General features: G+C 45.6%; 1 protein-coding gene across 1 annotated transcript in view; it reads right to left on the reverse strand.

Moving 5' to 3' along the window:
* Positions 1-27,918, reverse strand: part of THSD4 (thrombospondin type 1 domain containing 4) — a 546,279-nt gene that overhangs the window by 273,100 nt on the left and 245,261 nt on the right. Inside the window, exon 7 of the mRNA XM_087856815.1 lies at positions 27,425-27,561. Coding sequence (XP_087712941.1) covers positions 27,425-27,561 — 137 coding nt within the window. The remainder of the gene's footprint in view (positions 1-27,424; positions 27,562-27,918) is intronic.

Here is a 27,918-nt window from a genome sequence, read left to right on the forward strand (position 1 = left end):
CTTTCTTGGATCATCTGGGAAAGCCAGCGGCCATATTGTACAGACACTGGATAGGGGCACGTTCAGTGAAGAACTGAGGCCTCCTGCCAATGACAATTACTAACTTCCCAGTCGTGTGAGTCAGCCATCTTGGAAGCAGATCTTCTGGCCCCAGTCAAGTCTCTAGATGACAGCAAAGCCAGCTAACATCCTGACTGCCACCTCATGAGAGTCCCCGAGTCAGAGCACCCAGTTGAGCAGCTCCTGAATTCCTGACCCACAGAAACTCGTGGGATAATAAATTTTATTATTGTTTTCAGGTCACTAAGTTTTAAAGAAATTTGTTACACAGTAAGAGATAACTAACACAGGTGAATTAACACAGATCTGCAATGAATAAAACTCAGTTATTCTTTGTCACACTTAAATAATAGTGAGGGACCTCACTGAGGGGACCAAGCATGGATAAAATGAAGACATAGGAAAGCCATAGAGAAAACACAGATTTCATTTGTCTTTCCAGGACCAAGTATACTGTACAATGAATGATTAGATAAGCATCTGTAGCAAACTGTACTCTGGTAATTTCCAGCCCCGTCTAGCCGGGTGGCAATGATTAGACACCAGCAAGGAAAAATGACCTTGGCCTTAAACACTAAAGGTGGCTGAACTGTGCTCCAAGAGGGAACATTCATTGTCATAAGGCAGCTTTTTCTATTTTCACTAAAGGAACAGCCACCAGCCCCATGAGGGAAAAGCCAGAACTCAGAGAGAGAAAGTGTCTGAAGACTTGAAATGGTCCAGGATAAATCAGCTCCCATAGAGTCCTCGGCATTGCTGTCAGAGTCTGATGTGAGCTCAGGACCTGAGCAGCCTAAACCAAGCTGTTTCCACAATGCGAAAATACGTCCACATGCCATCCAGCCCTGCTGGCAGGCATAATAAATCCAATGGAGAATATACTCCGATCCATTAAGGGAGAACAGCCATGATACTTAAGTGCCTTTTAATACGCCATTTAATCTACTCTTGGGGTTATCTGGGGTCAATGGCATGCTTACAAAAATAGGAAACTTGTATTTCTTCTCCTTGCTTATCTACGTCTACTTTTCTTTAATGCTGGTGAGTGATTTATTTCTTCGATTGGCTCAGAACTACTACTGGCCCGGAGTTTCAACCTCTTAGCTATTCCCTTAGGGAATCCTTTGGGAACGTGCCTGAGAAAGAAAATTACCATCGGTATGGTGGGCCAGAGAGACCAAGTAGAGAGGGAACTGCTCCAGAGAAACACACGAAAAAGGACCATGGCACTTCTTATAGGAGAGACATCAGTTGGCCAGAGGTAGAAACTTGGAGGCAGGCCCAGAGCTAGACAGTGCTGGTCACTCTGGGGTTACAAAAGGTATGGTTGAGGGGAGCTTGGGTGGCTCAGTCAGTTAAGTGTCCAACTCTTGATTTTGGCTCAGGTCATGATCTCCTGGGTTGCGAGACTGAGCCCCATGTCAGGCTCCACACTCAGCAGCGAGTCTGCTTGAGATTCTCTCCCTCTGCCCCTCCCCTCCACTTCTGTGTGTGTGTGCTCTCTCAAATAAATAAATAAATCTTTAAAAAAAAGGGTATAGTTGCAGAGGACAAGGTATAGATCCAGGCTGTGTTAGACTGCCTACATGGCCTTTAAGAACATAATACAAAAAATAAAACGTGTAGGGGCGCCTGGGTGGCGCAGCGGTTAAGCGTCTGCCTTCGGCTCAGGGCGTGATCCTGGCGTTCTGGGATCGAGCCCCACCCACATCAGGCTCCAATGCTGGGAGCCTGCTTCTTCCTCTCCCACTCCCCCTGCTTGTGTTCCCTCTCTCGCTGGCTGTCTCTATCTCTGTCAAATAAATAAATAAAATCTTCAAAAAAAAAAAAAAAAAAACCTGTAAAGCTTACTGGCCTAAATGTGCCTCCAGAAGTCACCCACCCACCTGACAACCTCTAGTTCACAGTTACAGAGTGGGCTACCCTCTCACAAACCGGAACTGTCTGTCTGAAATAGCATTAGTTATTACGTAACTCCCTAGTTTATATATATTCCCTTTTTATATACATTTATGTTTTGTTGTAGTTCAAGGACTATGGTGATTTTTACTTTGAGAGTACATGTATGTCTTTTCGAATTTTTCAAATAGGAAAGGAATCGAAATAAATAAGTCTTGCTTCAAACAGTCTATCAAATGCAAGAGATACAACTTTCTGAAGAAAACAGAAGAAATACTGCAGTCCACTTAGAGCCAAGCAAGGTGAGCAAACCCAAACTCCACCTGTAACAGTGCTGAATGCTTTGCTGAGTGACCAGCCCAGAAGCATGGGGACCACACAGAGAAAATGAAAAAGCCTGCCCACCACAGAAGACCCAAAGAGAACTGACACAGGTATAGTTAGGATGCACGAGAAAGCTGTCTGAAGAATCCCTTGTCAGTCCTTCAAATGTAATTTTCAAATGAAATCCAAGATCCTCATGGCAGTAGAGTTAAGGATTCCAGCAGAAAAGGTCTCATCTGAGCCTCCAGCAAATGACAGATCTTGTGACTGGGCCATCTACACGTAGTACCACTGTAAACAAACGGTAGAGCCAAGGTTGTTGTGAAGCATCTCTAAAAAAGTTCTGTGTAGAGGAGTGAAACATAAAGCTGCAGAAACCTCACAGGGTAAGAATGACTCTCTCTCAGTAACATAAATGCCTTGAACAGTTTTCCATCAATGTGTAAGGACGAATAGAATATTTTCATCACTATTATTTCTCTTTTAGAAAGTTCTAGGATGTCTAGTGTTTTGAAACATGACAGTTACATGATTAGTTAACATTCGCAACATGGGGACACCTGGGTGGCTCAGTGGGTTAAGTGTCCAACTCTTGATTTCAGCTCGGGTCATGATCTCGGGGTCACGAGATTAAGCTCCGTGTCAGGCTCTGCACTGGGTGTGGGGACTGCTTGAGATTCTCTCTCTCTCCCTCTGCCCTTTCCTGCTCATGCTCTCACTCTCTAAAATAAATAAATCTTTTTTTGAAAAAGCCATTTGTATTATGTGTTATAGTTCATGAACTACTGTTGGTACCTTACTTTGAGCTTAATAGCAACCCTGAGAGGTAGGTATGTTATTTTATAACTGAGGAAATAGGTGTGTATAAGTCAACTAGCATTTAATGAGTGTGTAACAGGTATGTTGGACTTTACTAAAGACGTCAATACTCCATCACAGGTAGTCTAATGAAGTCCTGATTTTTAAATTTATTCTCCTCATTTTACAGACAAGAACACTAAAGTTTAGAAAGGGAGTTATGTTGGGGCACCTGGGTGGCTCAGCCGTTAAGCGTCTGCCTTCGGCTCAGGGCGTGATCCCAGGGTCCTGGGATCAAGTCCCACACTGAGCCCCACATTGGGCTCTCTGCTCGCTAGGAGCCTGCTTCTTCCTCTCCCACTCCCCCTGCCTGTGTTCCCTCTCTCGCTGGCTGTCTCTCTCTCTGTCAAATAAATAAATAAAATCTTTTTTTTAAAAGGGAGTTATGTTGCCTATGATAATATTGCTATAAATATGTTAAAATACAAGCACAACAAAATGTAAAACATTAACCTTCTGACTCAAAACTCTAGGCTTTTCCACTATATAACAGATGTACAAATTAAATTTCCATGTGTATTCATATCATAAAATCCTTGTTCAAAGCCTATATGAGTTTTGGCAAGTCAAAGAATTTCTCTGAGCTTCAGTTTCATCATCTGTGAAAGAGAAATATTCATAAAATTATAACGATTTACCCATGGTCATTAAAATGTTAAACTAATGCATATACGAAAGAGATGTATTATAACAAGATTAGATTTTCACAGCATTATGTCACTTTTGATCATTCATCCCAGAACTAGAAAAGCCCAGAAATCCTCTGGTAAAGGATTCTGGTAACTGCAGATACCACAGAACCCCTATGTTCTGGGCACCGTAATGGTGGAAGGAATCCAGTGGGGACCAAGACGGAGTAAAGACCCTACATGCATGGGGCTCACGTCCTGGCAGGGATGACAGGCCATAAACATATAATCAAATAAATACTGTTGTCTCGGGTGACAGTGCTATGGAGAAAATGAGGCAGTAAGGGGGAGCACAGTATGGCAGGGGAGGTCGAGTGGAACAAGGCTGGTGAAAAGACCCTTTGAGAGCAATGCAAAAACGTGATGGACTGAGCCTTACAGAAATCGCAGAGTCAAGTGCCCTAGGCAGGTGTCATGGCAAGTGTCCAGCCCCTGAGATGGGCAGAGGTTGGCAAGACCCCAGAGCAAGAAGGCAGAGGTGGCAGATGCTGAGTGAGAGCAGGGGAGAGGAGGGTAAAGCAGGGGAAGGGGGCAGAGGGCAGATCACTCGGTGGTCCACAGCTGGAGTTCACATTTTCTTGCAGGTGACGAATCCCCACCTCCTAACCCCAGACTGAATGCACAAGTTGGAAACACGGACACACCATCGCTCCCAGGCCAGCTCCGGGAGAGGCTGAGATGGAATTCCACACACCCCCGGCCTTCATGCTGGTCCAAAGGATGTCCGTGAGGCTCTCTCCTTGTCCACCGCTGTCTTGCCTCCCCATTCCACCCCAACTCCCTTTCCATTTCTAATTAGGGCTTGTTGAGCAGGAAGCAAATACTGGGAAACAGTGTAACCTCTGGATGGGGCTCTTGGACCCAGAAGGCTTACAGATGAGGTGATTTCTGCCTCAGCCGCCAACCGGGTACAACTCCTCGTATATATCAGGTTCCCAGGGCATAAACGGCAGATCCTGATCGAACCTGCTTCGCAATGAGCTTTCATTAGAGAAACTTGCTCACCTCCACTGTGCATGCCACAATGCTATTCCTTTCTTGTTCTGCAAGTATAATCATTTCAGCATTTCCCCTACCTTACTGACACTGGAAGGCAGCTCCTTTTTGCTACTGGCAAAAAATTCTCTCTGGAAATGGAAGAAATTATGTAGGAAAAAGAAATGCATAAGATTGCCTTAAAATCTGAGCTGAAAGGGAATACACAGGCTGGCAAATATGCAGATAAACATGGCATGTTGCCTTGGCGCTCCCTGGATGCTTAACTGGGGACATTTTCATCTATTTATTTAAGTGATCCAAAAGTAAACCACGAGAGGAAAAGAGAGGAAGAGAAACGTTCTTTCCTCATACCCAAACCAAACACCACAAAATAACACTGCCATTCATACGAAGGGATTCTAATTAAGGGAGGGAAAAGGCCTGAACTTGTTTATAAAAGGGGCTCAGTCTAAAAAGTCAGTGGGTCAAACTGGGCTGAGCTTGACCCTTGACTCTCTGGCAGGCTCAGAAAGAGAGAAAACTGACCTCCATGAGACAGGGCAGGCATCCACAGCCTCTGTTGCTCAAGGAAACAATAGAAACTATGAAAATTGTCGTGAAAAGCACAAAGGATCATGCTCCTTCTTGCTGCAATCCAGGGCCACCCCGAGGTGGAAGAGGGCAATTTTGTCTCTGACACCTCCCACCTCCCTTTCAGCATCTACTGTGACAAATTTCTGCCCCCTTCCTCGGTCCTCCTCATTCCTCCCCCTACCTCTCAACCAAATTGGGGTTCATCTGGAACGGATTACTGCCACCAATTCACTTTCACACTAGGCCCGGGTGTCACGCCGCCAGGGGAGAACAGCGTTTTATTACAGGCCAATTCCTTAGGTCAAAGGAACGAATGCCTAATGCTGGACATGCTGATGGCATATGGACCCGCCTGAAGGGCCAGGCTGCCCCAGAGGGTTGAGCGATGGCTGCTGGGGCGAGGAGTCTCCCCCATCCACAGAAGAGCAGGGCCGACGGGATGGCTGGGGGGGATAAAGGATGTTACCTCCGCGGAGTGCGTCTTCAAACCATGCCCACCCACCACACCTCCAATTCAGCTGAGAGCCTGAGCAAAACCCACGGGCTTCACAGTAAGCACAGCTGTGAGATGAGCGCCGTGACACCACCTGCCCAGGCCCTTCTGATTCAGTCACTGTGGTGCCCTTGCGCATCATGTATGGAAGCTTCTAGCTTGGAGAGGCCCAAGGCTTCGGTGCGGGAGGGGGCGGGGGGAGCGCAGTTCCCCTCTCTGCTGGTTCTTACCCACCCTGCTCGGCAGACCTCTGGCAAGCACAGAGAGCCACAAAGGCTGTCCTGACCCAGAGAAACCAGTTAGGAACTTACAGATGGGAGAAAACCAAGCCCCACATGATCAGCAAGGGAGGAAGATATTTTTGGATGGCAAAGGTGAGGGTAGGAAAGCGGAGGAGCTTCCCTGGCCCTCAGATCGAACCAGAGAAGATTCTGGCTTTGGAAGGCGAGCGTATTTCCTCCCGCCTTGATCCTGTCCACTGAGCTCTGGGGTTTTTACTTGTGTAGTCAGTTTAGCGTGTCTTAGTAATCCATTCTTGTTAATTTTGCTCCTCTTTGGAATGACCTTCGTGTCAGGGAGAGATGACTTGGGGGGGGAGGAGGAGAGGGGCAGAGGGAGGGGACTGGGCTGCCAACACTGCATGGAGAAAGCCTTCTTTTCAATTACCTTCCTGACCATTTAGAATGAATTTTAACGGGCTATGCTTTTCCTGGGACATTTTTTCTTTGAACTCCCAGACTTCCCTTCATTGCGAGTTGCCATAATATGAACCAGATTTTTTTTTTCTCCCTCTTGTTTGCTTAAAAGGCGTTAACTATAAATTAGAGTATCTCAAGAGTGAGGTGTCACACGCGGGGCCTCGGGCTCCTCAGCCCCGGAGCCCCACAGCTGGGAGAGAGGCCAGACTGCCTCTTTCTTTGGCAACCTGGCTCCAAGACCCAGGCCAGGGATGATCCCGCCCTCCTTCCCAAAGCTATCCAGTTACAGCGATGTACAGAAACGGCCTTGTTTGACTTAAACATCAAGTTTTATTCTTTTTTTTTTTTTTTTTCATTTCTTTCCTGGAGGAAAGAGTAGTTTTAAGTGGACATTCATCCTGAGTCATATTCCAGGCGGTGCTTTCATTCTAAAGGGTATTCATCCCGTGTGGGCAGCAAGGCTCATTTACATCCACTATCCCACACTCCCAAGCTGGAGTTCCTTGCCTCTGGGGGCTGCCAGTCCTGGCCCCGACGGTCACTCTGCAAGAAGGCAAGGACCACCATGCTGGATTTTTTTTTTTTTTTTTTTTTTTTTGCTGTACTATCCATTAGATTCCCATCAGAGAATCTTCACAACTGTACTCACCCACATCCCTCCAGGCCCAAATGTCATGCCTCCAGGGGACAAAGCCACCAACGAGCAGACAACCATTGTTTTAGTGTGGTTCAGCTTTGTTTTTCAGGACACTCAAGTTCACAGCTGTTACTCAATGTCAAAAATTCAGGAAACGTTCACTGAGTATACCAATTGTTTGCCAGGCACAATACTACTCAACAATTTCACATTTGCTCATGTCACCAATGTACTGTTCATTCGTGGTAGGTAATGCCACATTGGTCCAGCGCCCTCCATCTGTTGAGTCATTGAAGTACAAAGGAGACAAGAGGGCTCATCTTAGACATGAGAGTCTGACAGCAGAACACGCTGATTTTGCAACAAGTAGGTACCTCAGAGTTAAAAAGTTTGGGTTTCAATTCCAAAAGGGCTTGGCCTACAAAATCACCCAAAGTTGGGGGCTGAGCACAGGATATGCCTGGAAATGAAAGGCAAGCTCCCACATGGGGCAGTGTCTTGCCACAAGGGGACAGGGGGTGTCTTCACTTGGGGGGGGGGCAACAAAATACCACACATGGCATGGCTAAAACAAGAGACGTTTATTTTCTCACAGTTCTAGAGGTTAGAAATCCAAGACCAAGGTCTCACAGAGTCAGTTTCTGGTGAGGACTCTCTTCCTGGCTTACACTGCCTTCTTGCTGTGTCCTCACAGGGCCTGTCCTCCATGTGTTTGTGTGGAGAGGGAGTGAGCCAGCTCTCTGGTATCTTCTCTTATAAGGGAGCCCATCACAAGGCTCCCACCTTCCTGACCTCATCTAAACCTACTTACACCACAAAGGCCCTCACCCCCGAATACCACCATAGTAGGGTCAGGGTTTCAACATATTAATTCTGGGAGAAAGGGCCAAAATTCAGTCCAGAGCAGGGTTAAGGGTCTTTAAGAGCTGGGAGACAAGCAAGCGGAGACCAAGCAGGGAGGGGCTGAGGTTTCAAGTGTGGCACCTGTTCCTTCGACACATGCAGCGCCTGACCAGCCCAGAGCAGAAACACTGAACGTAGGGATAGAAGCCTCCAAAAAGAGCTGGGAACCCAATGCCAAGGAAATGTGTACTGTCCTCCCCAGGTGGGAAAGTAGGAGCTGGGAGACCCCCACCCTGAGTGACTTCTAAACCAGAGTGACTGACGTTGACAAGATGAAATGCCACCCCCTGCCCTGGGCATCCCTGTCCCCTAAGTGAAAGTGGCCTTGTGAACAACTGGAGCTCAGTTACGAAGCAAGTCATGTATCCGCAGACTCCCATTTGTGGCTGCTTCGTTTGTACCTGTTCACAAATGTTGGGTGTTACGAGGTTCACTACTTCCACTTGCAGATGGGAAGACGGAAGCTCAGAGAGTGAAAGCAATGTCTGTGGGCACGCCACTCATAAGAGATGGAAGCTGGATGTGAACTGGGACCTGCGGCGCCTCTGTTCAATGTGCACACTCTCCTCCCACCCCCTCTGAGTGGGCACAGCTCTCCGGAGTGAAATGAAGGGCAAGAAAAGAGGTCCTCAGCTGCCTCTGCAAACGGGATGTGTCTTCACTTTCTCCCCCAGGCCTGAGCTTCCTACAGGCAGCAACACCACCCAGTGAGCGGAACACATGAGGTGACGTAGACACACAACTACCCAAGTCGTGAACTACAGTGACGCCACCTGACTTGGTTTAAGAGAGAGGCAACAGATCTGCCGTCCGCCTCAAGTTCTCAAACACACACTGCGGGACCAGGGTATCTGTCTAACACCAAGACCCTCCACTCTTTGGCTCTTCATTTTTATTCCAACCAGATTTGTACCTCACACCTCTTAGGGCCATCATGTCCACCCTGAGCAGTTATCAGAGTCATATGGCTTTAATGCAGGGAGCAGTTTTTGTCCTACTTTTGAATCCAAATGGGTTTTTCCTAAGTGTCTACAAATCCTAGTATGCATCTATGGTGAAAGCTACCCAGAGAACTAGGCACTTACTTTGACCAGCAAATCTTACAGATACCCGTGGATGATAAAATGGCCTACCTTTCATTTTCTAGTAGTTAAGGGTTGGAATTTTTGATGCAAGTCAAGTCCCCCCTAATTAAACCTACTTATTACTAAAATGCTTTTTTAACTTGAACCCAGAAAAGGTTTCATGGTCAAATTCTACCAATTTTGTTCTCAACACTTGTCACAACTCAAGTTAAATTGGTGATGAAATGTCTGTAGGGACTGGGAACAACTGGTAAACCTCCCTGTCCCTTGTGACTTACAGGAGTGTGGATTAATGGCAATAAGAAGAGCTCATTTTCTGGAGCACTTACAGTACAGACAGGTACTGTGCTTGGTGATTTACACGGAGTTATCTCATCCAATCCTTGCAATGACTCTGGGAAGTAGGTCCACTTCTCTGAGGCACAGAGGTGCTAACTGATCTACCCAAGGCCACACAGTAGTATGTGATAGAACCTAGACTAGGAAACCAGGTCGCCCTAACTCCAAAGCCCTTGGTCTTCACCTCTCTACTGTACAGCCACACGGAAACAGTGTCCAATACTCTTTGGGATAATATGGTCAGTCAGGAGAACAAGAGTTTGATGCCAGTGATGTTGAAGGGTAATTGCATATGTGCTTGTGTCTATGAGAGCAATTTACAAGCCAATCACCCTATTTACTAACCCGACCCCACACAGAAGCCTTCTCCATGTGACATGAAGACATGGCTTGGCAACTGAGTCTCTTCTGTGATGGTCATCTCGGAGTCTGTGACCCACACGAAGAGGCTGCCCGGGGTCCTCTGCGGGCAGTGCTAAGGCCGCGCGTGGGTCAGACAGGCACACCCAGGTAAGACCGGCCAGTCTGCCTCTGGGTGTGCCTGCTGTGGCTGGCCCAGCAGGGACCTGGGACTGGAAGCATGAACAGAAGGCAAGCAGCTTTCTGTGTAATCGTCCAACGTGTTTACAGCCAGTCCCTGGTTTTCACCACCTCTCCTTTAACCAGTCCATTCCCCCAGCCACGCCTGAAAGCCATCTATATTTAACTTTTCACCACCTTGATTCAAGAATTTGTCAGTTTCTACCAGGCGGTTATTATTACCAGGCCACCATCTCCCGATCAATGTACGAGCGCCATCTAGGTGTGAGTGGCAGTAACTGCAGGCCACAGCAGGAGCGTGGGTTCCTGCGCTGTTCTTTCCTACATCTTTCTAGAAGCCCTTGCAGAGGAAGCAGGAAGGATCGCATGAAGATCCTCGCAACATGACTTTACACTGGGCATTATACCCAGCAAAACATGCAAACGCCATTTCGGCTTTTGCAGACTCTGTTATGTACGACTGGAAAAAGAAGTTAATAAATCTATTACCTCAAGATCATAGGCACTGAAATCCCTAAAAATGCCCAGTACATTAAGGGAGTTAAAACTCCCTTATATAAGATAAGGATGGGTTATTCCCCCAGACAACCTCTGCTACCAGATTTCTGACTGAATTTGGGCAAACGGCCTGTCCCTGGGGCTCAGTTCTCTCAACACTGTCCTCTCGATATTCTCAGTGAGGATGTTGGACAGCGTGATATATGCCATTCTTACAAGGCCCAGCTCTAGGCTGTCACAATACTTCCACCTGACAGCTTTTTAACAGCTGCTATTTTGTTTCAAGCCGGCAGGCGGAACAACCAATAAGGAATAAATTTACCTAGAGACGCTCTGGAGGTGACTGGGCATGCACTGCCTAGGTACGTTCACGTTCTTCCGCTTCCCCTTTTTCCTAACTAACAGAACCCTGACAATGTTTGTGTTGGCAACCTCCCCATAAGACCAGACCCCGGTCTCGCTAATGAGATGGAACCAGAAGTCATGTCGGTGGAGCTGCTGAGAGAGAGACTGCTTGAGGAAAAGTCACAGATTTGGTTGACAGGTACACTTAGCCCGTCTGCCTGCCTGCCTGCCTGCCTGCAGCGTGGACTCAGTAGACTAGAGTAGTCAACTTGTGCTCATGAGAACATTAAGTCAGGAGAACAGAACAAGACACCAGAAGGAGCCTGAGTCCTTGACAAGCTGCAAGAACATCTTCATTCGCTGAGGTGAGGGCCTCTTGCTCTGGAGTTGTTGCTCCACGGGAAAAACAGCCCTTCACCTGGTGAAACCACAACTGTTGGGTTTCTTTGACAAGCAGAAAGTCATCCCTGACACAACAACTCCACTTTTGTCATTCATTTTCTCATTCAACAAAACTATGAGAGTACGTGCCTGGGACTACATGCCAGTGAGTGTGCCAGGTACGAAATGGTCCAGCCTTGAGGCACTTGCGCTCTGGTGGGATAAGGTGTGGGGCAGTGTAACTCATCGGAGGGCATCAGAGGCAAGGGAGGGGGTCAGGGAGGTTCCCCCCATGGTGACTCCTTAGTTGAGTATTCAAGAATTAGCCTGGGAAATCACTCGGAATTAACCTGGTAAAAAGGAAAAAGAGGGCTATATTCCCCCTTCCTCCATGCTGAAAGTGTCTTCGTTCTCATTCCAGTGTCCTTCTTTCCCTCCCGCTAGTGACTTTGTTAAGTCCCTTGGCCCATGATTGGTTGAGGGTGGGCAGGAGACTTGGTTCTGACCAATAAGACAGGAGAAACATTCTGCTCTGAGGGCATCTAGAAAAATTTCCTTCACTCTTACAAAGAAGGTGCAGAAGAAAGAGTAGTCTCTTCTTTCTCTTGCTGGACCTCGTGTTGGCTCGAGATCTGCCCATGGCAGATATCCTGAAAGCAAGGGAAGGGAGTCCATGCAGTCAGCAGAGTGGGAAGACGAAAGGAACCTTGACTTCAGTGCACCAGTAAACTGCTGAGTTAATCAACCCCAGAACCACCAGGCGCTCCACGTTATATGTTTCAGTAACATGCTCTTCGTGTTTTACCCTTCTGGAATGCATGTTCTGTTACCTACAGCCCAAAGTCTCCCACTACAAAGGCATTCTAGGCAGAAGCAGCGCATGTACTAAGGGAATGAGAGCCATGACAGAGGATGGCCTGTTCTAAGAACCGCAGGCAGTAAAGACCGACGTGGAAGGTCAAAGAGTCGTGTGATGAGAGGACAGGGCAAAATTAAGCAGAGACCCAAGGACCAGCGGGGAACTCATGGGAGTTTACCAGCAGGGGAGTGACACTTTCAGATTCATATTTTGGAAGATGACATTGGCAGTCCTGTATAAGGAGGGGCAACACGAGAGACAGGAAGACCTTATCATAGAGGTCACTCTACTCATCCGCCCCAGCGATGGTGAAGACTTGAAGAGAGGAAGTGATGGTAAGAAGGAGGGTGAAGAACAAAGTACAGAAGCCTATCAAGGAGGCAGTTTCCTCCGGTTCTGGCCGCCACCGGCTGCGGTGCAGGGAAGGGAGAGCAATGGAAGATGGCATTCCTCTTTCTGACCTAGGTAACCAGGTGGGTGCTGCACATGGAGGTATGGGAGAAAGCATCTGTGATGGCAAAGTTACTTTCTATTGGAGGAGTTGGGGGGACATGATAAATATTCCATTTTAACTATCCCAAAGTCTGAGGTCCCTGCTGGACGTATAGGTGGAGCTACCCCATGTACAGTTGCTAAAGGGGGTGAAGTATGGGCTGGTCTCCATGATCGAGCTTGGCCAAATTTCCCCATGCTTGATAGTCTTGTGCACAAGGAAAACACAATATCATAAAGAGCTTGTGCGCTGCCATGGGTAACGTTTGAGTCCTACAACTTTGAAAAGAACTTTCTGAGCCTGTAGCCATAAAGCTGAATCATTGCTTCTTCCTAGTCAGTCAAAATCATGATTCTGATCAGTCCCAGAAATTCAGACCTGGATATCCAGCTGCCTACTTCATAGCATTATGGGGAAAGACTGGAGGATCACCTGACAGAACACAGAAGCTCCTGGTGATCACATGTGCAGCTCAGAACATGGACTCTTGGAGGTGTTGCTATACATGTGACATACTTGTACTGTGTGGTCGTGGGTTCAGGGGATCCCCAGATAAGACCTGGTGAAGAACGAATAGATCGTATGATGTCAGCAGCTTCAGATGAACAGTGTTGAACAATTCCATGGCCGGCTAAATAACAGATGGATTTGTTCATCTGAACAAACATCTTTTGAATAAGTACGATGTGCCAACTCTCTGTGCTACATAATGGAGGATCAAAGATGAGTAAGACAAGGTTGGTCACTAGTTCAAGGTATTTCCGGGCATCCACGGGGAGGCAGACTTGTAAATCAAAAAGGGCAATGAAAGAATTACAGGTGTCTTGACAGAAGTCTAGTTGAGGCACAACAGGGAGAGGCATCCACCCTCTCCTGGGATCAAGAGTAAGAGAATTATAGGGGAAATGGCATATAAGCTGAGTCTTGCCTGGTGAACAGCTGTTTGCCATTTGCTATAGGGGAGAAGAGATGTTCCAGGCAGAAGAAGAAGCACATAAAACAGAGGTGTGGAATATTCAGAGAGCTTTACCTGGTTTGGCATGGCTGGAGTTTATGATTGAAGAGAGGGAAGGTAGGTTGGGGATGGTCATGGTGCACGATGAATGCCATGCTGGAGTCTGGACTCCATCTGTGGACGGTGGTGATAGGCACAATGGGCCCAGAAGCAGGGTAGTAATCCACTCTGACTTACATTTTAGAATCCCGGTGGCAGCAAAGTGAAAGGTCAACTGAAAGAACAGGGCAAGAGGCAGGAGGACCAATCAGGAAAGTCTTCAATGGTCCAAAGAACAAATGAGTGAAGACTTGATATACATCAATTCTCTTAGCACATGTCTGTCATCTGATGAAGAATTAAACTGCTTAACAACCAGAGAAGTCAGGAATGTTAGTTGTGGCCACAGAAGAGATGGTGTCAGTCTAGGACATTTCAAATTGATTCAGCGCTCCCCGCTCTCCATTTTCTAGAATGTCTGAGCTGCAATATCTTACACAGAAAGGGATACAGAGGTGATCTTGTCCCAACCTGCACCCAATTCAAGCACCCTTTCTTCCCCACCAGTTTATCAGCTTGTCCACACTTCGCTTGTACGTCTCTCTCTGGGCCTACCTGCCCAATCTGCCCCGTTCATCACACGTTGACTAGGCACTCACGGTGTGTTTTCTAGGGAAGGCATTACCATGCGAAATGGGCCATTCCAGTATCAGAACTATTTTGTAATGTTGACAAAAGTTCTATTAGAAAATATCAGAAAACACCACCTCAGCCTTGGATAATCGTGGCATCTGTTCTTCAAGCAATCCACAGAACAGAGGGGATGTATGGCAGTCTTTACTTCAAGGATTGCCTCAGGCACTTTCTTCTTAAAAAAAGTTAATAAAAATAAAAATAATAAAATAAAATAGCAGGATTTGAAGAACACTTCTTACACGGTTTTCATTTTGAAATTACATTCGCCCCTTGAGCTTTAATTCAATACCGAGCTTAACACTTTAACCAGCGCTTGCTGCGGAAGGGAATGGGATAGAAGACAGCTTTGAACCCGCGTGCACCTTTGACGCTTTTCAAGAGCACAGGGTAAGGAATTTTTTACAAGTTAGCCGGAATGCCGCAGTTCTTCAAATGTCCAGCAGGGGGAACTGCAAGTGACACCGTATAGTTTTTTGGGTTTTTCTTTTCCTTCAGAACTGAACACGCATTTTCAAAAGACTGTTTCAATGCTTTCTTTTTGCAAAATTTAACATTCTCCCTTCTCCCCCCAAATTCCAAACTACATCGTAGCTTTCGAGCAACATAAGAGAAGTTTTACTCTTCATGACCAATGGAACCCCAGTTGATCAGAGCCTAATCCAGCAGAGACTTGTGGGCAAAGGACAGCCTCACCCTCCGGACAGGAACAGTATTTATGAGGAGCCCTAGCAGCCCAGGGAGGCCGGGCATGGAAAGCGGAAACAGGGCAGATGTCAAAGCCCAGTCCACTCTCATCCAAAAGAAGTGCTTTGAATGCAAAAAGGAAAACGGGAAATCTTTTGCTTTTTTTGCCCTCCACACCTATATTTTGAAGAATTACAAACCTAAAGGAAAAAGTTGCAAGAACAGTTCCAGGAACATCCTCACACCCTTCCCCTAGATTCGGTGCACATTTCGCCAAGCCTGTTTCACTCTCTCCTCTCCTTCTTGCTGGAATCCATTGATTCTATCAACACTTCTTAAGCACCCAAGTTCAGTCAGTCTGTTCTGGGGGCTCACTGTGGGCCAGTGAGGGCAGATATGTAGACAAATAACGACACTGCATCTGATGAGAGCAGAAAGGCTGTCAGGACAAGGTACTACGGGGGTTGGGGACACAGTACGAGCAGTGATGGTGCCCCCCAGGGTCCGGGAATGCTTCTCAGAGGTGACTTATGTGGGACATAGAGGAAGAAAAGGATTTATCTAGGGAGCAGGGTAGAAAGACAAGGAGAAATCCAGTCATGTGTCCAAGGGCTGCAAAGATTTTGCTTGTCCCATTTCTAATCTTCTGCTTCCACGTCCTCTTTCGAGAGCAGCAAGAGTTAGCAGTAACTGAGAGCTCACTAAGCCAGGCCAGGGGTGGTGCTAGGGATCTTATCTGCATCTCTTCCTCAAACCCTTGCAGCCTCGCCAGGTCAGTGGGGGTGTCCTCACTTCACAAAAGGGGCAAAGGGGGCTCAGAAAAGCCAAGAAACTTAACAACAGAGACCCAGCTGGTGAGTGGCGGAGTCAGTAATTGTTTCTGTGTATCTTCTTAGAGCCCTGCTGGTGAAACACTCCCTGAGGACGCCTGGCACTTCCTTCCATCCCGCTCTCCCACACCCCCTACCCCAGGTCAGTTGGGCAGTAGTTTTCTCAAACCCACTGACTTTTCGGGGACCATGGTTCACTTCCTCTGAGCCTCATTCAATCCACATTTTCTGTTCATGTCAGGACATGGCTCCCAAGGCTTGCTGTTCCCAACCAAGACCCAGGTATAATTTCCCGGACAATTTCTATACCTTGTCCCCCTCTGTCTTCGCCACCCCCAGACATCAAGATCCGTGTAGATAAGCCCCCAGACACATTGCCACACCATCACTGCTACTATCAGCTTTTATACATGAAACAATACTAATTCTCCCAGAATTTTATGAGGTGGTCTCAGCATCTCTAATTTATATTTAACAGGACTGAGTCTCACGGAAATGTCAGGACTTGCTCAAGGCAATTTGTTTAGTGAATTCACACCTGTGCCTGGTTTGGGAAGAGCCAGAGAGACGGAATGAACACAACTGATTCAGACCTAAGTCTGAAAATAAACAGCAGTTCACTTTGTGCATCCATACACGATTGCCCCCAGTATTACGTACGGTTCTGGGTGTTGTCATTAAGGAGAAATCGCCCTTCTTATTCACATGTGTCCCAGCGATTGCCTGCATTACTCCACTTCCACTTATTTTAATTTTGGCCTGTTTAGCCTATTGTCAGCTCTGAATTTAACCATAATTTACGCTAGTTACCTTAGGAGCTGCTTTTTAAAAGGACATGTAATTTCAACACCGAACACTAGGTGTCACTATCAACCAGTTCTGCAAAACAGCCCTTCAGAAAGTATCATCAGAAAAAGTCATCACCAAGAAATATTAAAGTCCTATTTACTTGATGTCGTACTACATAACCTATAAAAACTGGAAAACAGCAATAAGATTCCTATGTAAAAAATATTGTATGATCTGTGGCCTCACTTTGAAGGGCTCAAATATCCAAAAAACGCCCCCTATAGCCCCATTTTTTCCATAAGGGAGAAATAATAGCAAGAACACACCAAGCGGGGTGCTTGGGTGGCTTGGTCGGTTTGGCTTCTGACTCTTGATTTCAGCTCAGGTAATGGTCTCAGGGCCTGGGATGGAGCCCCAAGTCCAGCTCTGAGCTCAACTGGGAGTCTGCTTAAGATTCTCTCCCTCTGCCCCTCCCCACACTTTTCTTGTTCTCTCTCTCTCCCTCTCTCTCCAATAAAATAAATAAATCTGTTTTTAAAAAAAAAGCACCTCAAGCACCACTGGAACACTAGGCATTGTACTTTATATCATATATTTGAAACCTCACATTGCGCATGTGAAATATTTAGATTAGGCTTTTAGAAACTAATTTGAAACCCAAAGAATATAAAGATCTTTCACTCAGAAAAAGCTAATCAGCCTTCTCACAAGGGAGACAAACATACTTTACAGCTTTGTCAAGTATAGTTTTAAGAAAACAAGGCTAGTATTTGGACACCAACTGTTTGAGTCCAAGATCTTTTTACATACATGATTATATTCAGTCCCTTGGCGATCATGGCCATTACTGATCTTTCTTTCTTAGTCCATTTGGGTGAGTTTGGAGGCAGGGCAAAAAAGAATCTTTTCTCCTGGCACCTTCTCAAGATTTGGTTAAGAGACCGGATCCAAAATATCCTTGAATGCTATAATTGTTAGCATTTTGCTTAGAATTGTGAAAATAAGACCCAAGAAAAATAATTAGGATAAACTAAATTTCAAACCATCAGGAGACGGGCTGATAAACTTTAAGAAATTGGTAGGACCTGTAAAAAATAAAAGTAAAATAAAAAATAATATAAAACTTGTAGAAGATATTACCAATTTACTGAATGACAGAAGATAGTACCTCGAGAGCTGGGCTGCTCTTACGGGCAGCAACTTTTTTTCCCTGTCAAACCCAGTTAATTCTAAAAGTAAATAGCTGCTTGAATGCTTTGTGTTTGTCAATAAATTGTTTTTTTTTTTTTTTTTTTTTGCTTTCTTCCAACCATCCATGAGAACTTGACCTGGCCTACCATGGTTTTGTCATTGGGAGTACTTTTTATGATTGTAACTTTGGCTATTCCAGTCCTAAAATCATGGAACGTTCATTTTTTCCCCATTAAGTAAAAATGTGTTGTTAATATGAAGTCTTGCTAAAGCCCCTGAACACAGATGGCTTTTCCAAGTGATAGAGAAAGGTTTCCATTCAAAGTCTGTGAGTGTATTACTTCCAAGCAAAGAGCAAGCTTACCTTTCATAAGCTCAGGGGAGAAAAATTTGCCACCACAAAATGTGTCTCTTTGGCATGTGAATTATTTTAGACTGATTATTTTTAAGAAACAGAAGACTCAAGGAGTTTTTCTTTGTTACATTCCTACTAACTGCCTAAAAGGATTTAGATAGAGGAAGTGTTCCAGGAAGGGAGCTATTGCCACAGATAACTATAGACTGATATACACAAGAGGTATGGTAGACAGGGAGGAACCTAGCAAGGCCTGTTTGAGCAGTCTTTTCTGTCCCATTGTTTCTGGATGGCCCAGCAAACACTTACTCTTTCCTTCTTCCTGTGAATTGCCTTCTTTCTCTTTGAAGCCCTAGACCTGTACCTACTTCTCCTTGGTCCAGAATGACATAAATATTTTATTTTGCCTGACTGTCTTTGGAATTTCTCATGTTTATGTGGATTTCCCATAAATACATAATTAAATTTGAATTTCTCCGGTGAATCTGTTTCAGGTCAATTTAATTCTTAGATCAGGCAGAAGAATCTTGAAGGATAGGAGAAAATTTTTCCTCCCCAACATAAAATTTTCCTCCCCTGTTTCAATGCTGGTGTGTTTTATTTCTCTCAAAAATGTATGTTCCAGTATTCATGTATGAATAGACATACAGACTAATGGAAGAGAATTTTAAAAAACCAAATATATGCTTACATACATACATATACATAGTAATAAAGAGGGAGCTTCAAAATAGGGAAAGATTTATTCAATTATGGTAAGGCATAACTGGGTAGCCATCTGAAGAAAGTATAACTGAATCCATACCTCACACGATACACTAGGGTAAATTCCAAATGGATTAATATAAAATGTAAAAATGTAAAAGCACAGAGCCATAAATTAGTGAAAGAAGACATAGAAGGATGTCTTTAAGCTTCAAAGTGCATGCAGTAGGTCTTTCCATGACACTAAATCTAGAATTATAAAAGAAGGAATTGCCAAATTCACCATTTAAAAAATTTAAAACTTCTGTATGGCAAAAAATAAACAAAACCTTATGATCAAAGGCATAAGTCAAAAGGCTATTTGAAAAAAAAAAAAAAAACACCTGCAATTTATATAATAAAAAACTCTTTCATGTATGAAAAGCTCCACAAATTAAGAAAAAGATCAACAACCCAATAAAAAACCAGATCACAGAAAAGGAATATAAATGGTTCCTGGGTCAGGAAGGCAGTGCTATTGGGAGGAGGGATTAGAGAGGGGCAGGTGAGGTGCCTAAGGCTCAAAACTTAAGGAGGCCCTGAAAATTTAATTTCATTAGGTACCTCCTTAAATTCTGCATCCAAGGCACCTCACTCATCCTACTCCAGGCCCCTAAATCGTTCTTAAACATACAAAAAGATGCTCAACCTCACTCAAAATAAGATAAATGCAAATGAAAACTACCCAAGATATTATTTTTCACTTATCAGATTGGCAAAAATCCAATGCTGGACAACACACCACCCACAGTTATCACTGGTGGGAATGTGAGTTGTTTCAACCACTCTGGAGAGCAATTTGCTACCCACTAAGCATTAAAATCACAAATACATATGGACTCTTGACTCACTTCTAAGAATTTATCTTACAGATGCTTGCAAACAAGTAAAATGACCCCCACGCAAGTGTATTTATTGCAGATCTGCTGGTAACGGTGAGACTGGATGCGCATCCCAAATGAGCGTGATCATGGGTAAACAGACCACGCGCAATCCACACGGTGCAGTGCTATGCAGCCATAAAGGCAAGAAGGACATCATTCAGACACTGAAATGAAAAGCTTGCCAAGGTATGTTAAATAAGAAAAGCAAGGTCCAGAACCATGTGTGTGATAAGCTGCTCTATGTGTCAAAAAGAAGGAGAAAATAATAAATCATGGGCTTATACATACATAAAAATATCTGCCTTAAAAAAGATGATCAATGATTATTTTCAGCATGGGGAGCTGGGCAGATAGGGGACAGGGGATCATACTTTTTGATGTCTAAGTCATGTGAATTTATTTATCTATTAAAAATATGAAATACAAAATTTAAGTATTTTCACCTGGCACTTGTATCCTCAAATACCTATTTCCACCTAGATGTCTGACACGTGAAGCTAGCAGAGCAACCCACAACTCAGTTTGACCTAACTTTTGGCAGAAATTTAAACAAGATGCCCGGACTCACAGTTAGGATGATGGGCTTCCCCTTCATATCTTCACTCAGACTTTTGGCTCTACTGGAGTCATCATCAGGCTCAGCAGCCTCCATTAAGGAAGATGTCAGAACCTACATCAACATCACCAGTCAAGAATATGAGCTGATTCAGCGAGAATGTGCAGAGGGACCAAAGGGAAAGCAGACGACTGCCCCCCTCAGCCTTGTGAGTCTGAACAGAGACTGCCTGGGGTTTCCGTATGCAGCACGGTTTTCTGCATCCCTAAAATGCTATTCCGTGCCTTGTGGAATAACCGCTTGTGGGGTCGAGCTTGTGTGAGATGAGTGTTGCATAACTTTGCAGCGTCTGTACGTAACAGGTCATACCCAGACGGTGCTTCTAGTCTGATTGGTTTAGGGGTGGTGATAGGGGTACATGGGGGCAGAGGTAGGTATTTGGCCCAGGGGACACTGCTGAAGCTTCCTCTGAGGTCTCAGTTACAAGTGCCAGTCACCACCCCTGCGTGTTTAGATAGAACACTTCTTTAAGTTCCCTTTGGGGGAATGCTGCCCATTCCTTCAGAAAGTTAGGGGGAAGGAGCCCTAAAATCCTCTTTCTGGTATAGGAGGGACCACCAGGAAGGGCAGGTTGAAGCTCTGGACACCCTACCCCAATCTTACCTGGGAAGCCATCTGTCATCTGCTTTCATATTGGAGATCCTCGCTGACCCCAAAATTTGCTCTTAATATCATCTAGTTTCCAAGAGAGTCTTTCTGGGTGCACAGAATGACTTCATGGAGGTCTCTCTACTGTTAGAGCCAGCATGTGTTCAGGAATATGTGTGGGCACCTTGGAGGAACCAAGTCTGGCACCATCAAGAGGAGACTAGATTAACCCAAGGGCAGAGAGCAGGGGGAAGACACGAAGGGTTCATCTCCGTATCTATGAGCTCTGGAGCACTGCTTAGGTACTAGGTCCTGGGCTGGAGACTTGGCGTGAAATTTTGGCCATCCCTGGGGACCTACAGGGTCAGTAACATCTCGAGCCCTGCCCTCCCCTATAGTTCATCTAGGGTGTGCCTCCTCGCCAGCTCGCCAGCCCAGCTCCCCCATCAATTTCATGATGCTCGTCAAAATTCATAATTCTTTTGCCTCTTAACCGACCTTTTCTCTTTATTACTTTTTCCATTAGATTTTAAGCTCAATGTGGGTAGGACCATGCTCATCTTTTCCACTGTTTTATCCCCATATCTGGCACACTGCACAGCAGTGAGCAGTTAAGATTATTTGTTGAATTAATTAACAATCCTATAATATTGCTTAGGCTGTTAATACTTAATTAGTAAGTATGCTTTAAGAAATCTAGCCAGAATTTTTACGTTAATAGCAGTCCCAATGATTGAAGGTGAGAAAAAGTATAGATAATGGAAAAGAAGTACATATAAAAAGGCAAATCTCATCAGCTTTACTTTAGGTATCAGTTTTAGATGTCAAGAGCCCTCCTGAGAACAGGGCCTGGGATCTAACATTTCAATGCTTCTTTAATCCTGTTCTTGATTATTTGGAGGAAAGGAGGTTACACAGCCAGTTTCTAACTTGTTTTTTCACTCACTCTTTCATACATTTTAAGAATATTTATGGAATAATCTTAACATGTTAATTAAGCACTGAGGATACAGATACGCACGACTCTCATTCCCTCTCCTATAGGCGTTCAGACACATGTCAAAATAACTATAATATAACACGATAAGCATTTCAATAGTCACAAGCAGAGAGTTTTTAGAACAGTTTGCTGGGGGTGGGAATACGAGAGGGAGTCCACGCAGTGTCACATAAGCTTAGCATTCAAGCAAAGTAAAAGCTCTCTACCCTATTTCAAGGCTGAATCATGCAGATGTCCAGCGAAGGGAAGAATACTTTACCCAATACAATTATTCTCTTGGTTTCACTCAAGTGGCAACAGAACTCTAAGCATAGTGCACAAAATAGAGCCAGCAACCAAAAGGGGAAAAAAATGCAACTTAGGGTAAACAGGCAGAGAAGTGAGCAGGGTCTTCCCATTTGGCTCAGGAAAGCACAATAGTGGGTTACAAGGAGGGTGACAGGAATTCGGGCCTGAACACAGGCAGGCACACTCACACATGTGCACACACCCATTATGTCATCCTGCTCCGTCAGGGCAGCGCGCTGCTCCAGAGCTTATCTCTGAACATTTGGAAACGGTTACCTTGCTTTAATTCACTGAATAAATGTGAAAGTGTCTGCGGCTATGTCCAGATTGAAGGCAAGCAGTGTCCCAGCTGGGAAAGGAGGTGCAAAGATCCCTGCTGAGTGCGGGCCAACGGGGCGCCGCAAGAGTCGCCCCACATGAAGGTGATGACCGATCCGGGATGAGAGGCGGAAGCTCGAGGGCAGGAGGGCTTCTCCCTCCATGGAAGGCACCGTCGGAATGCATACTCTCTCACTTGCTTACGTCTTCCTGCCTTAGCTCTGAAGGGACTCAAGAAATTCAGAGTGAGCGAAATAAAACAAGACGAGGGATCAAGAGCTTGGCAGATGCTAAGAATTCTCCCCGACCTCTGAGGCCTGGGGTTCTGGGGATGCGGCCAAGTGGGCTTCATGTCCTTGTTTTATCTGCACTCAATTGCCCATCCCAGCCAAAAATGAGAAAGCTCTGTGCTGGTTTCAAGACTAATTTCATTTGCTGAAGTCCAGCAGACTGAGTCACCGAGACCTCAATTCATTTACACATTTATTTTAAGCACCTATTCAATGGTAGGCATTTTGCTAAAGCGAAGTGCCTGGAACTGCTCCCAGCTTGCTGGGTGGTAGGTGGGGGCAGTGGGAACAAACAGTTACAAGAAGCGGGAATGGAAGAATAGACACAGTGCTCAAGGGGGTCAGCCAATGGCTTCTGAGCAGAGTCCACCCAGTGGACAAGGGTGGCCACAGAACGGCACTGGGGGCTGAGGGGACAGTGTGTACATTCTCGTGGACGCACAACCCTGCAGGCCAGCTGGCTCAGGAAGTAACACGTCCCAGCCCGGACAGCACCGGGTGTCCAGGGAGGCCAGGCAGGAGACAGATGAGGAAGGGCCTGGACTTTATTCCACAGGGGAGCGGGAGCCACAGATGGAATTTAAGCAAAAGAGACACATGTCCTGAGACATGTTTTGAAAAGGCGGTCTGTTTTGGAAGGAGGCAGTGAGGACAATAAACTCTGAAGAGGAGAGAGACCTAAAGAAAGCACATGGGTTTCTTCCCATCACCTATAAACTACTCTTCCTATTCTGATGAACACTTCAGCCTAAAACACCAATGTGAATAGTCAACCTCTGTGTGACCCTTTATGTGTCTGACTCAGCTCAGCCTCACAGTGCTCTGTAAAATGGCGACTGATAACTCCTACTGAGGAAGCCATTGCAAAGACAGATGGATTGTCAATATCATCGTGCACGTAAAGCACGCAGCGCAGTGTCTGGAACTGGTCTTCTCAGAAAAGGCTCCTTGTTGGCCACATCAGCTCCAACACCTTGCTCCTCTGAGGTTTCCCATCGGCCTGTTTATCATCACAAGGCACTTCCTCAAAGCCTGTTCCTTCCCCACCAAAGACTCTTTGTGGGGGTGGGGGGGTCTTGGGGTGGTTCTCACTTTCAGGGTCATTCAAGTCTAGGAGTCTGAGGCTTCTGTAAGCCTGGTCTCCAGGGAGTTGAGAGTATTTTTTTTTTTCTCTTCCTTGTCCAAGTGACCCCGTTCTTTCAAATGCCTGCTATGCCACCGAGGAGAAACTTTCATCTAGGTTTATTAAGTGCTGAGCAAAAATAATACATGTGTCATCAAACTACTAAAATCCAGAGTTATTTAGACAGAGCTGAGATCAAGCAAGAAAAAAAAAAATCACAGCACAGTTAATGTGATGCTTAATGATAGACACTGTTACTGTGCTCTCTGTTAATTAGATATAAATGCTATTTCGTTCCCATAAATGACAATAATGATTGGGCAGGGCTAGAAGTGTCTCAGAGACTTCTCTGAAGAATGTCCAGATGTTCCTATTTGATGTCTACAGGGAAGGGGTCGAGTTGAGGAGGGGAAGGTCTCTGTAGGCTCCAGATACGTTCTCTTGCTTGAGGAAAAGGCAGTTCTTTCCCCTCAAAGCCTATCTATATGCAGTCCTGAGCCTGAAGACAACTTTTGGGATCCTTCTGTCCCTGTCAAGAAAAAAAAAGTCTAACCCAGCACTGAAGGACTGTAGAGGGGCCCGCATTTTGTCTGGCCCTCAGCCCCTCATCAAGCCAGTCCTAGGACGTCTATATTCTTTCTGCCCCTTTTCCAACTCTTGGATCTAAAGCACAGAGGAGTTCCAGCAACAGGGTAAACACAGGCTGGCCAGCCGGTGCTCTGCCAGCCCAGGAACAGAACACTGCAGCTTGCATGGGCTGGGCCTGGGGCCGTTCTCTGGCTTGGTGTCAAGGGGGACAACACCCTTCTCTCTCAGCTACTCTTTTGTGGGTTTAGCTCATATTCTTATTTGAGGCTCGTCACCTTTCATTAACTTTTGTTGCAGACCTGGGTTTGCATTTGGACTTTATGTGGCCAACGGAGGCTTTCTGGAGCCATTTCAGATAGAGACGCTCATGTCCGCGAGTGACAGCTCTCTCAGCCACAAGTCAGCAAGGCAGAGATATCAATTTGAATTCTGGGCTTCCAATCAAATATTCAAAAAAGGACACTGTACCCTTTGAAAACTGCAAAGTAAACAAAACTTGGGCCTGGGAAGCAAATGTACTTCTGATTATTCTAAACTGAAGTTCTAAAGTGGACGGGATAGTCAGTGATTCCAACAACTGCAAGGGAGGGAAATTTCAGGCAAGTGCACAGAGAACAAATACGCAGTAATATCAAAGCAGCCCTTCTAACATCAAATTCCTATTAATCTACTCACATCCTGGGGAATGTTTATCCCGATCTTTTAGCAATTATCATCTGCAAACTATGCCGCCCTATAGTCTGAATGGTTTTCAACAATTAGTAAGTATCCATACCCACGTCCTTACAAGTGTTTGTTTTTCTTTCATATCATCAGGTCATAGACACTTAATGCAACACTAGGAAAACATGCTCCTCCAGTGGAAAGAGCCCACATTTCATCTTCCTTCCAAGTCATGACACCATTCCATATGTACATTTCTGAGTTTTGATTAACTGTATTTTTATCAAAGTGTTCTTTAGAACTTTGCTACTTGAGGACCAGCAGCATCAGCATCACTTGGGAGCTTGCTAGAAAGGCAGACTGTCCCTTCCCCAGACCGGCCGAATTAGCATGTGCAATGCCCTGGCATTTCACCGTACAGTGTTCTCACAAAGACAATGTGAGTTTCACGAGTCTGTAATCTACCAACAAACAAATGAACAAAGAAGATGCTTTTGCATAGGAAACTCAAATACAACAGGACATATGTGGATATACACAATGTATTAACACTAATAAATGTCAGCATGCTTACTAAATGCCAGACGAGGAGGTAGGTAACGCCCTCCTCATGTGTTAGAGGCACAGAGCACTTATGTAACCTGCACAAAATCACACAGTAAATCACACAGTGGAAGAGGCAGGATTTGAATCCAGGTGGTCTGACTTCCGTGGGCATGTTTTTAACCATCACACTCCACCCCCTCCTGGCAGTGTGCACCTGTATCCAGGAAATGAAACAGCTCAGATTCAGGGCCTAAAAGAAAAAGCTAGGTTGCTGTACTGCCCACCATTTCAGGCTCACATTTAGAAGCAGAGATCATATGAGCTGGAGACCAAAACCTCTAACACAACCCTCTTGGGTATGATCCGAGGTCAGCGATGCACGGAGAGCGCATGTGGAACTCTGTAGTTCCCCAGATGGGGTGGAAAATGGTGGCCAGACAGGACTGAGCCCCCACTGTGCTTCCCATCACGCTCCCCTGTCTCTTCCATGACACGCCCTACCTCTCTTGGGGTTTTGCTCTTCCAAAGATCCCTCCCACCCATCAGATAGCCAATGACAGCTGCTCTTTTCTTCACTTTCATTGAAAATCTGAGAATATCTGTTCTGCTTGAATAAGTCATTTTGCGTCCTATTTGAAACCTCCTCATTAAAAAAAAAAAGTCTGGCAGGGGAAGACTGTACTTATACATCACACATCAGTAGCTCTTAAACTAAACAATGACATAACAGGTCATTGGTATAACAGGAACTTTCAGACGTGATAACAAAAGAGCTCCTCCTTTGTGAAAATCAAGCCTGCCAGCTACTGGGCGTTAATTAAGATGGCGTTTTAGTCTGGGCTCCAAAGAGTCATGTACCTGCCAGGGTCTTAGCTCCACTCCTACATTTACAGATGCAAGAAGGGTGGCAGTCCAGGCCCAAATTCATGTGGCCATGGAATCTGTGCCATCTCATCGAAGGTGCCTAGTGCTAACCGAAGGGTTCTTCCTGGCACAGGTTAGCACCTCACAAGGATGCTCTCAAGCCCCAAGTGTTTGCAGAATGTGGGGCATGGAGTTCCTGGAACAGACTTCACAAGTCCAAAGAGGCCGAGAACGCTTCCTGTTTAAGGTACAACTCTGCTACAGAAGGCACTGAACCCATTTCATTTGGAAGCCTGCCCCATCTGGTGGGAGGCAAGATAAACTACACCTTGCCCTTAAAATGCCACCGTCGCCCTCGTGATGCGAACAGTTTCTTCACGGATCCAGCAGTGCCTTTTTCATAATCTCCACTTCAGAGGGAAGGAAGGATCGCTGAGTCCCCTTTGATGCATGTGGTGTAAATATAAACCATTTAATACCTGAAATGCCAGCCCGAGCCGTGGAAGACGTCCTACAATCAAACACACAGAAGAGGACCAAGCTGCCCTAATTGAGCCCACTTGTCCCAGAACTCGTGGTTCGGTGCTCCGTGGGCCGTGGGGAGGGAAGAGGCCACAGCCTGGCCACACATGATGGAATCGGCAGTTCCAGATCAATCACACGGAGAACGCGCTACAGACACCCAGTCTGGGGCACTTACCTTGCACTGCCCAGACACGCAGATGGCCGTGCCATTCTGGTCACAGGGAGTACCATCAATGACCTTCTCAGCTTGCCGGACGTAGAAGCGGTAGCCCATTGCCTGGCAGTTCAACTCACACTTCCGGTTGCCCTTTACTACCAAAAAAAGAAGCAAAAAAAAAAAAGCATCTTTTTTTTTGCTTCCGGTATTCCTTACTGAGATAAAATTCACGTAACATAAAAATAACCATTCTAACCAAAGTGTTCAATTCAGCAGTTTTTAGTATATTCCCAATGTTGTGCAACCATCACCACTAACTAATTCCAGAGCATTTCTTTCACCCCAAAAAGGACCCCTGGACCTGTTTGCTGTCACTCCCCCCCAAGACCCTGGCAACCACCAGTCTATTTTCTGTTTTGGATTTGCCTATTCTGGATGTTTTGTAATCACACACATCTTTTTTAAGATTTTATTTATTTATTTGATAGAGCACGAGGAGGGAAGGGGCAGAG

This window comes from Ursus americanus, chromosome 28 (genome assembly GCF_024610735.1).
Source record: "Ursus americanus isolate L20-20 chromosome 28, mUrsAme1.1.p, whole genome shotgun sequence".
In the NCBI taxonomy this organism is placed as follows: domain Eukaryota; kingdom Metazoa; phylum Chordata; class Mammalia; order Carnivora; family Ursidae; genus Ursus; species Ursus americanus.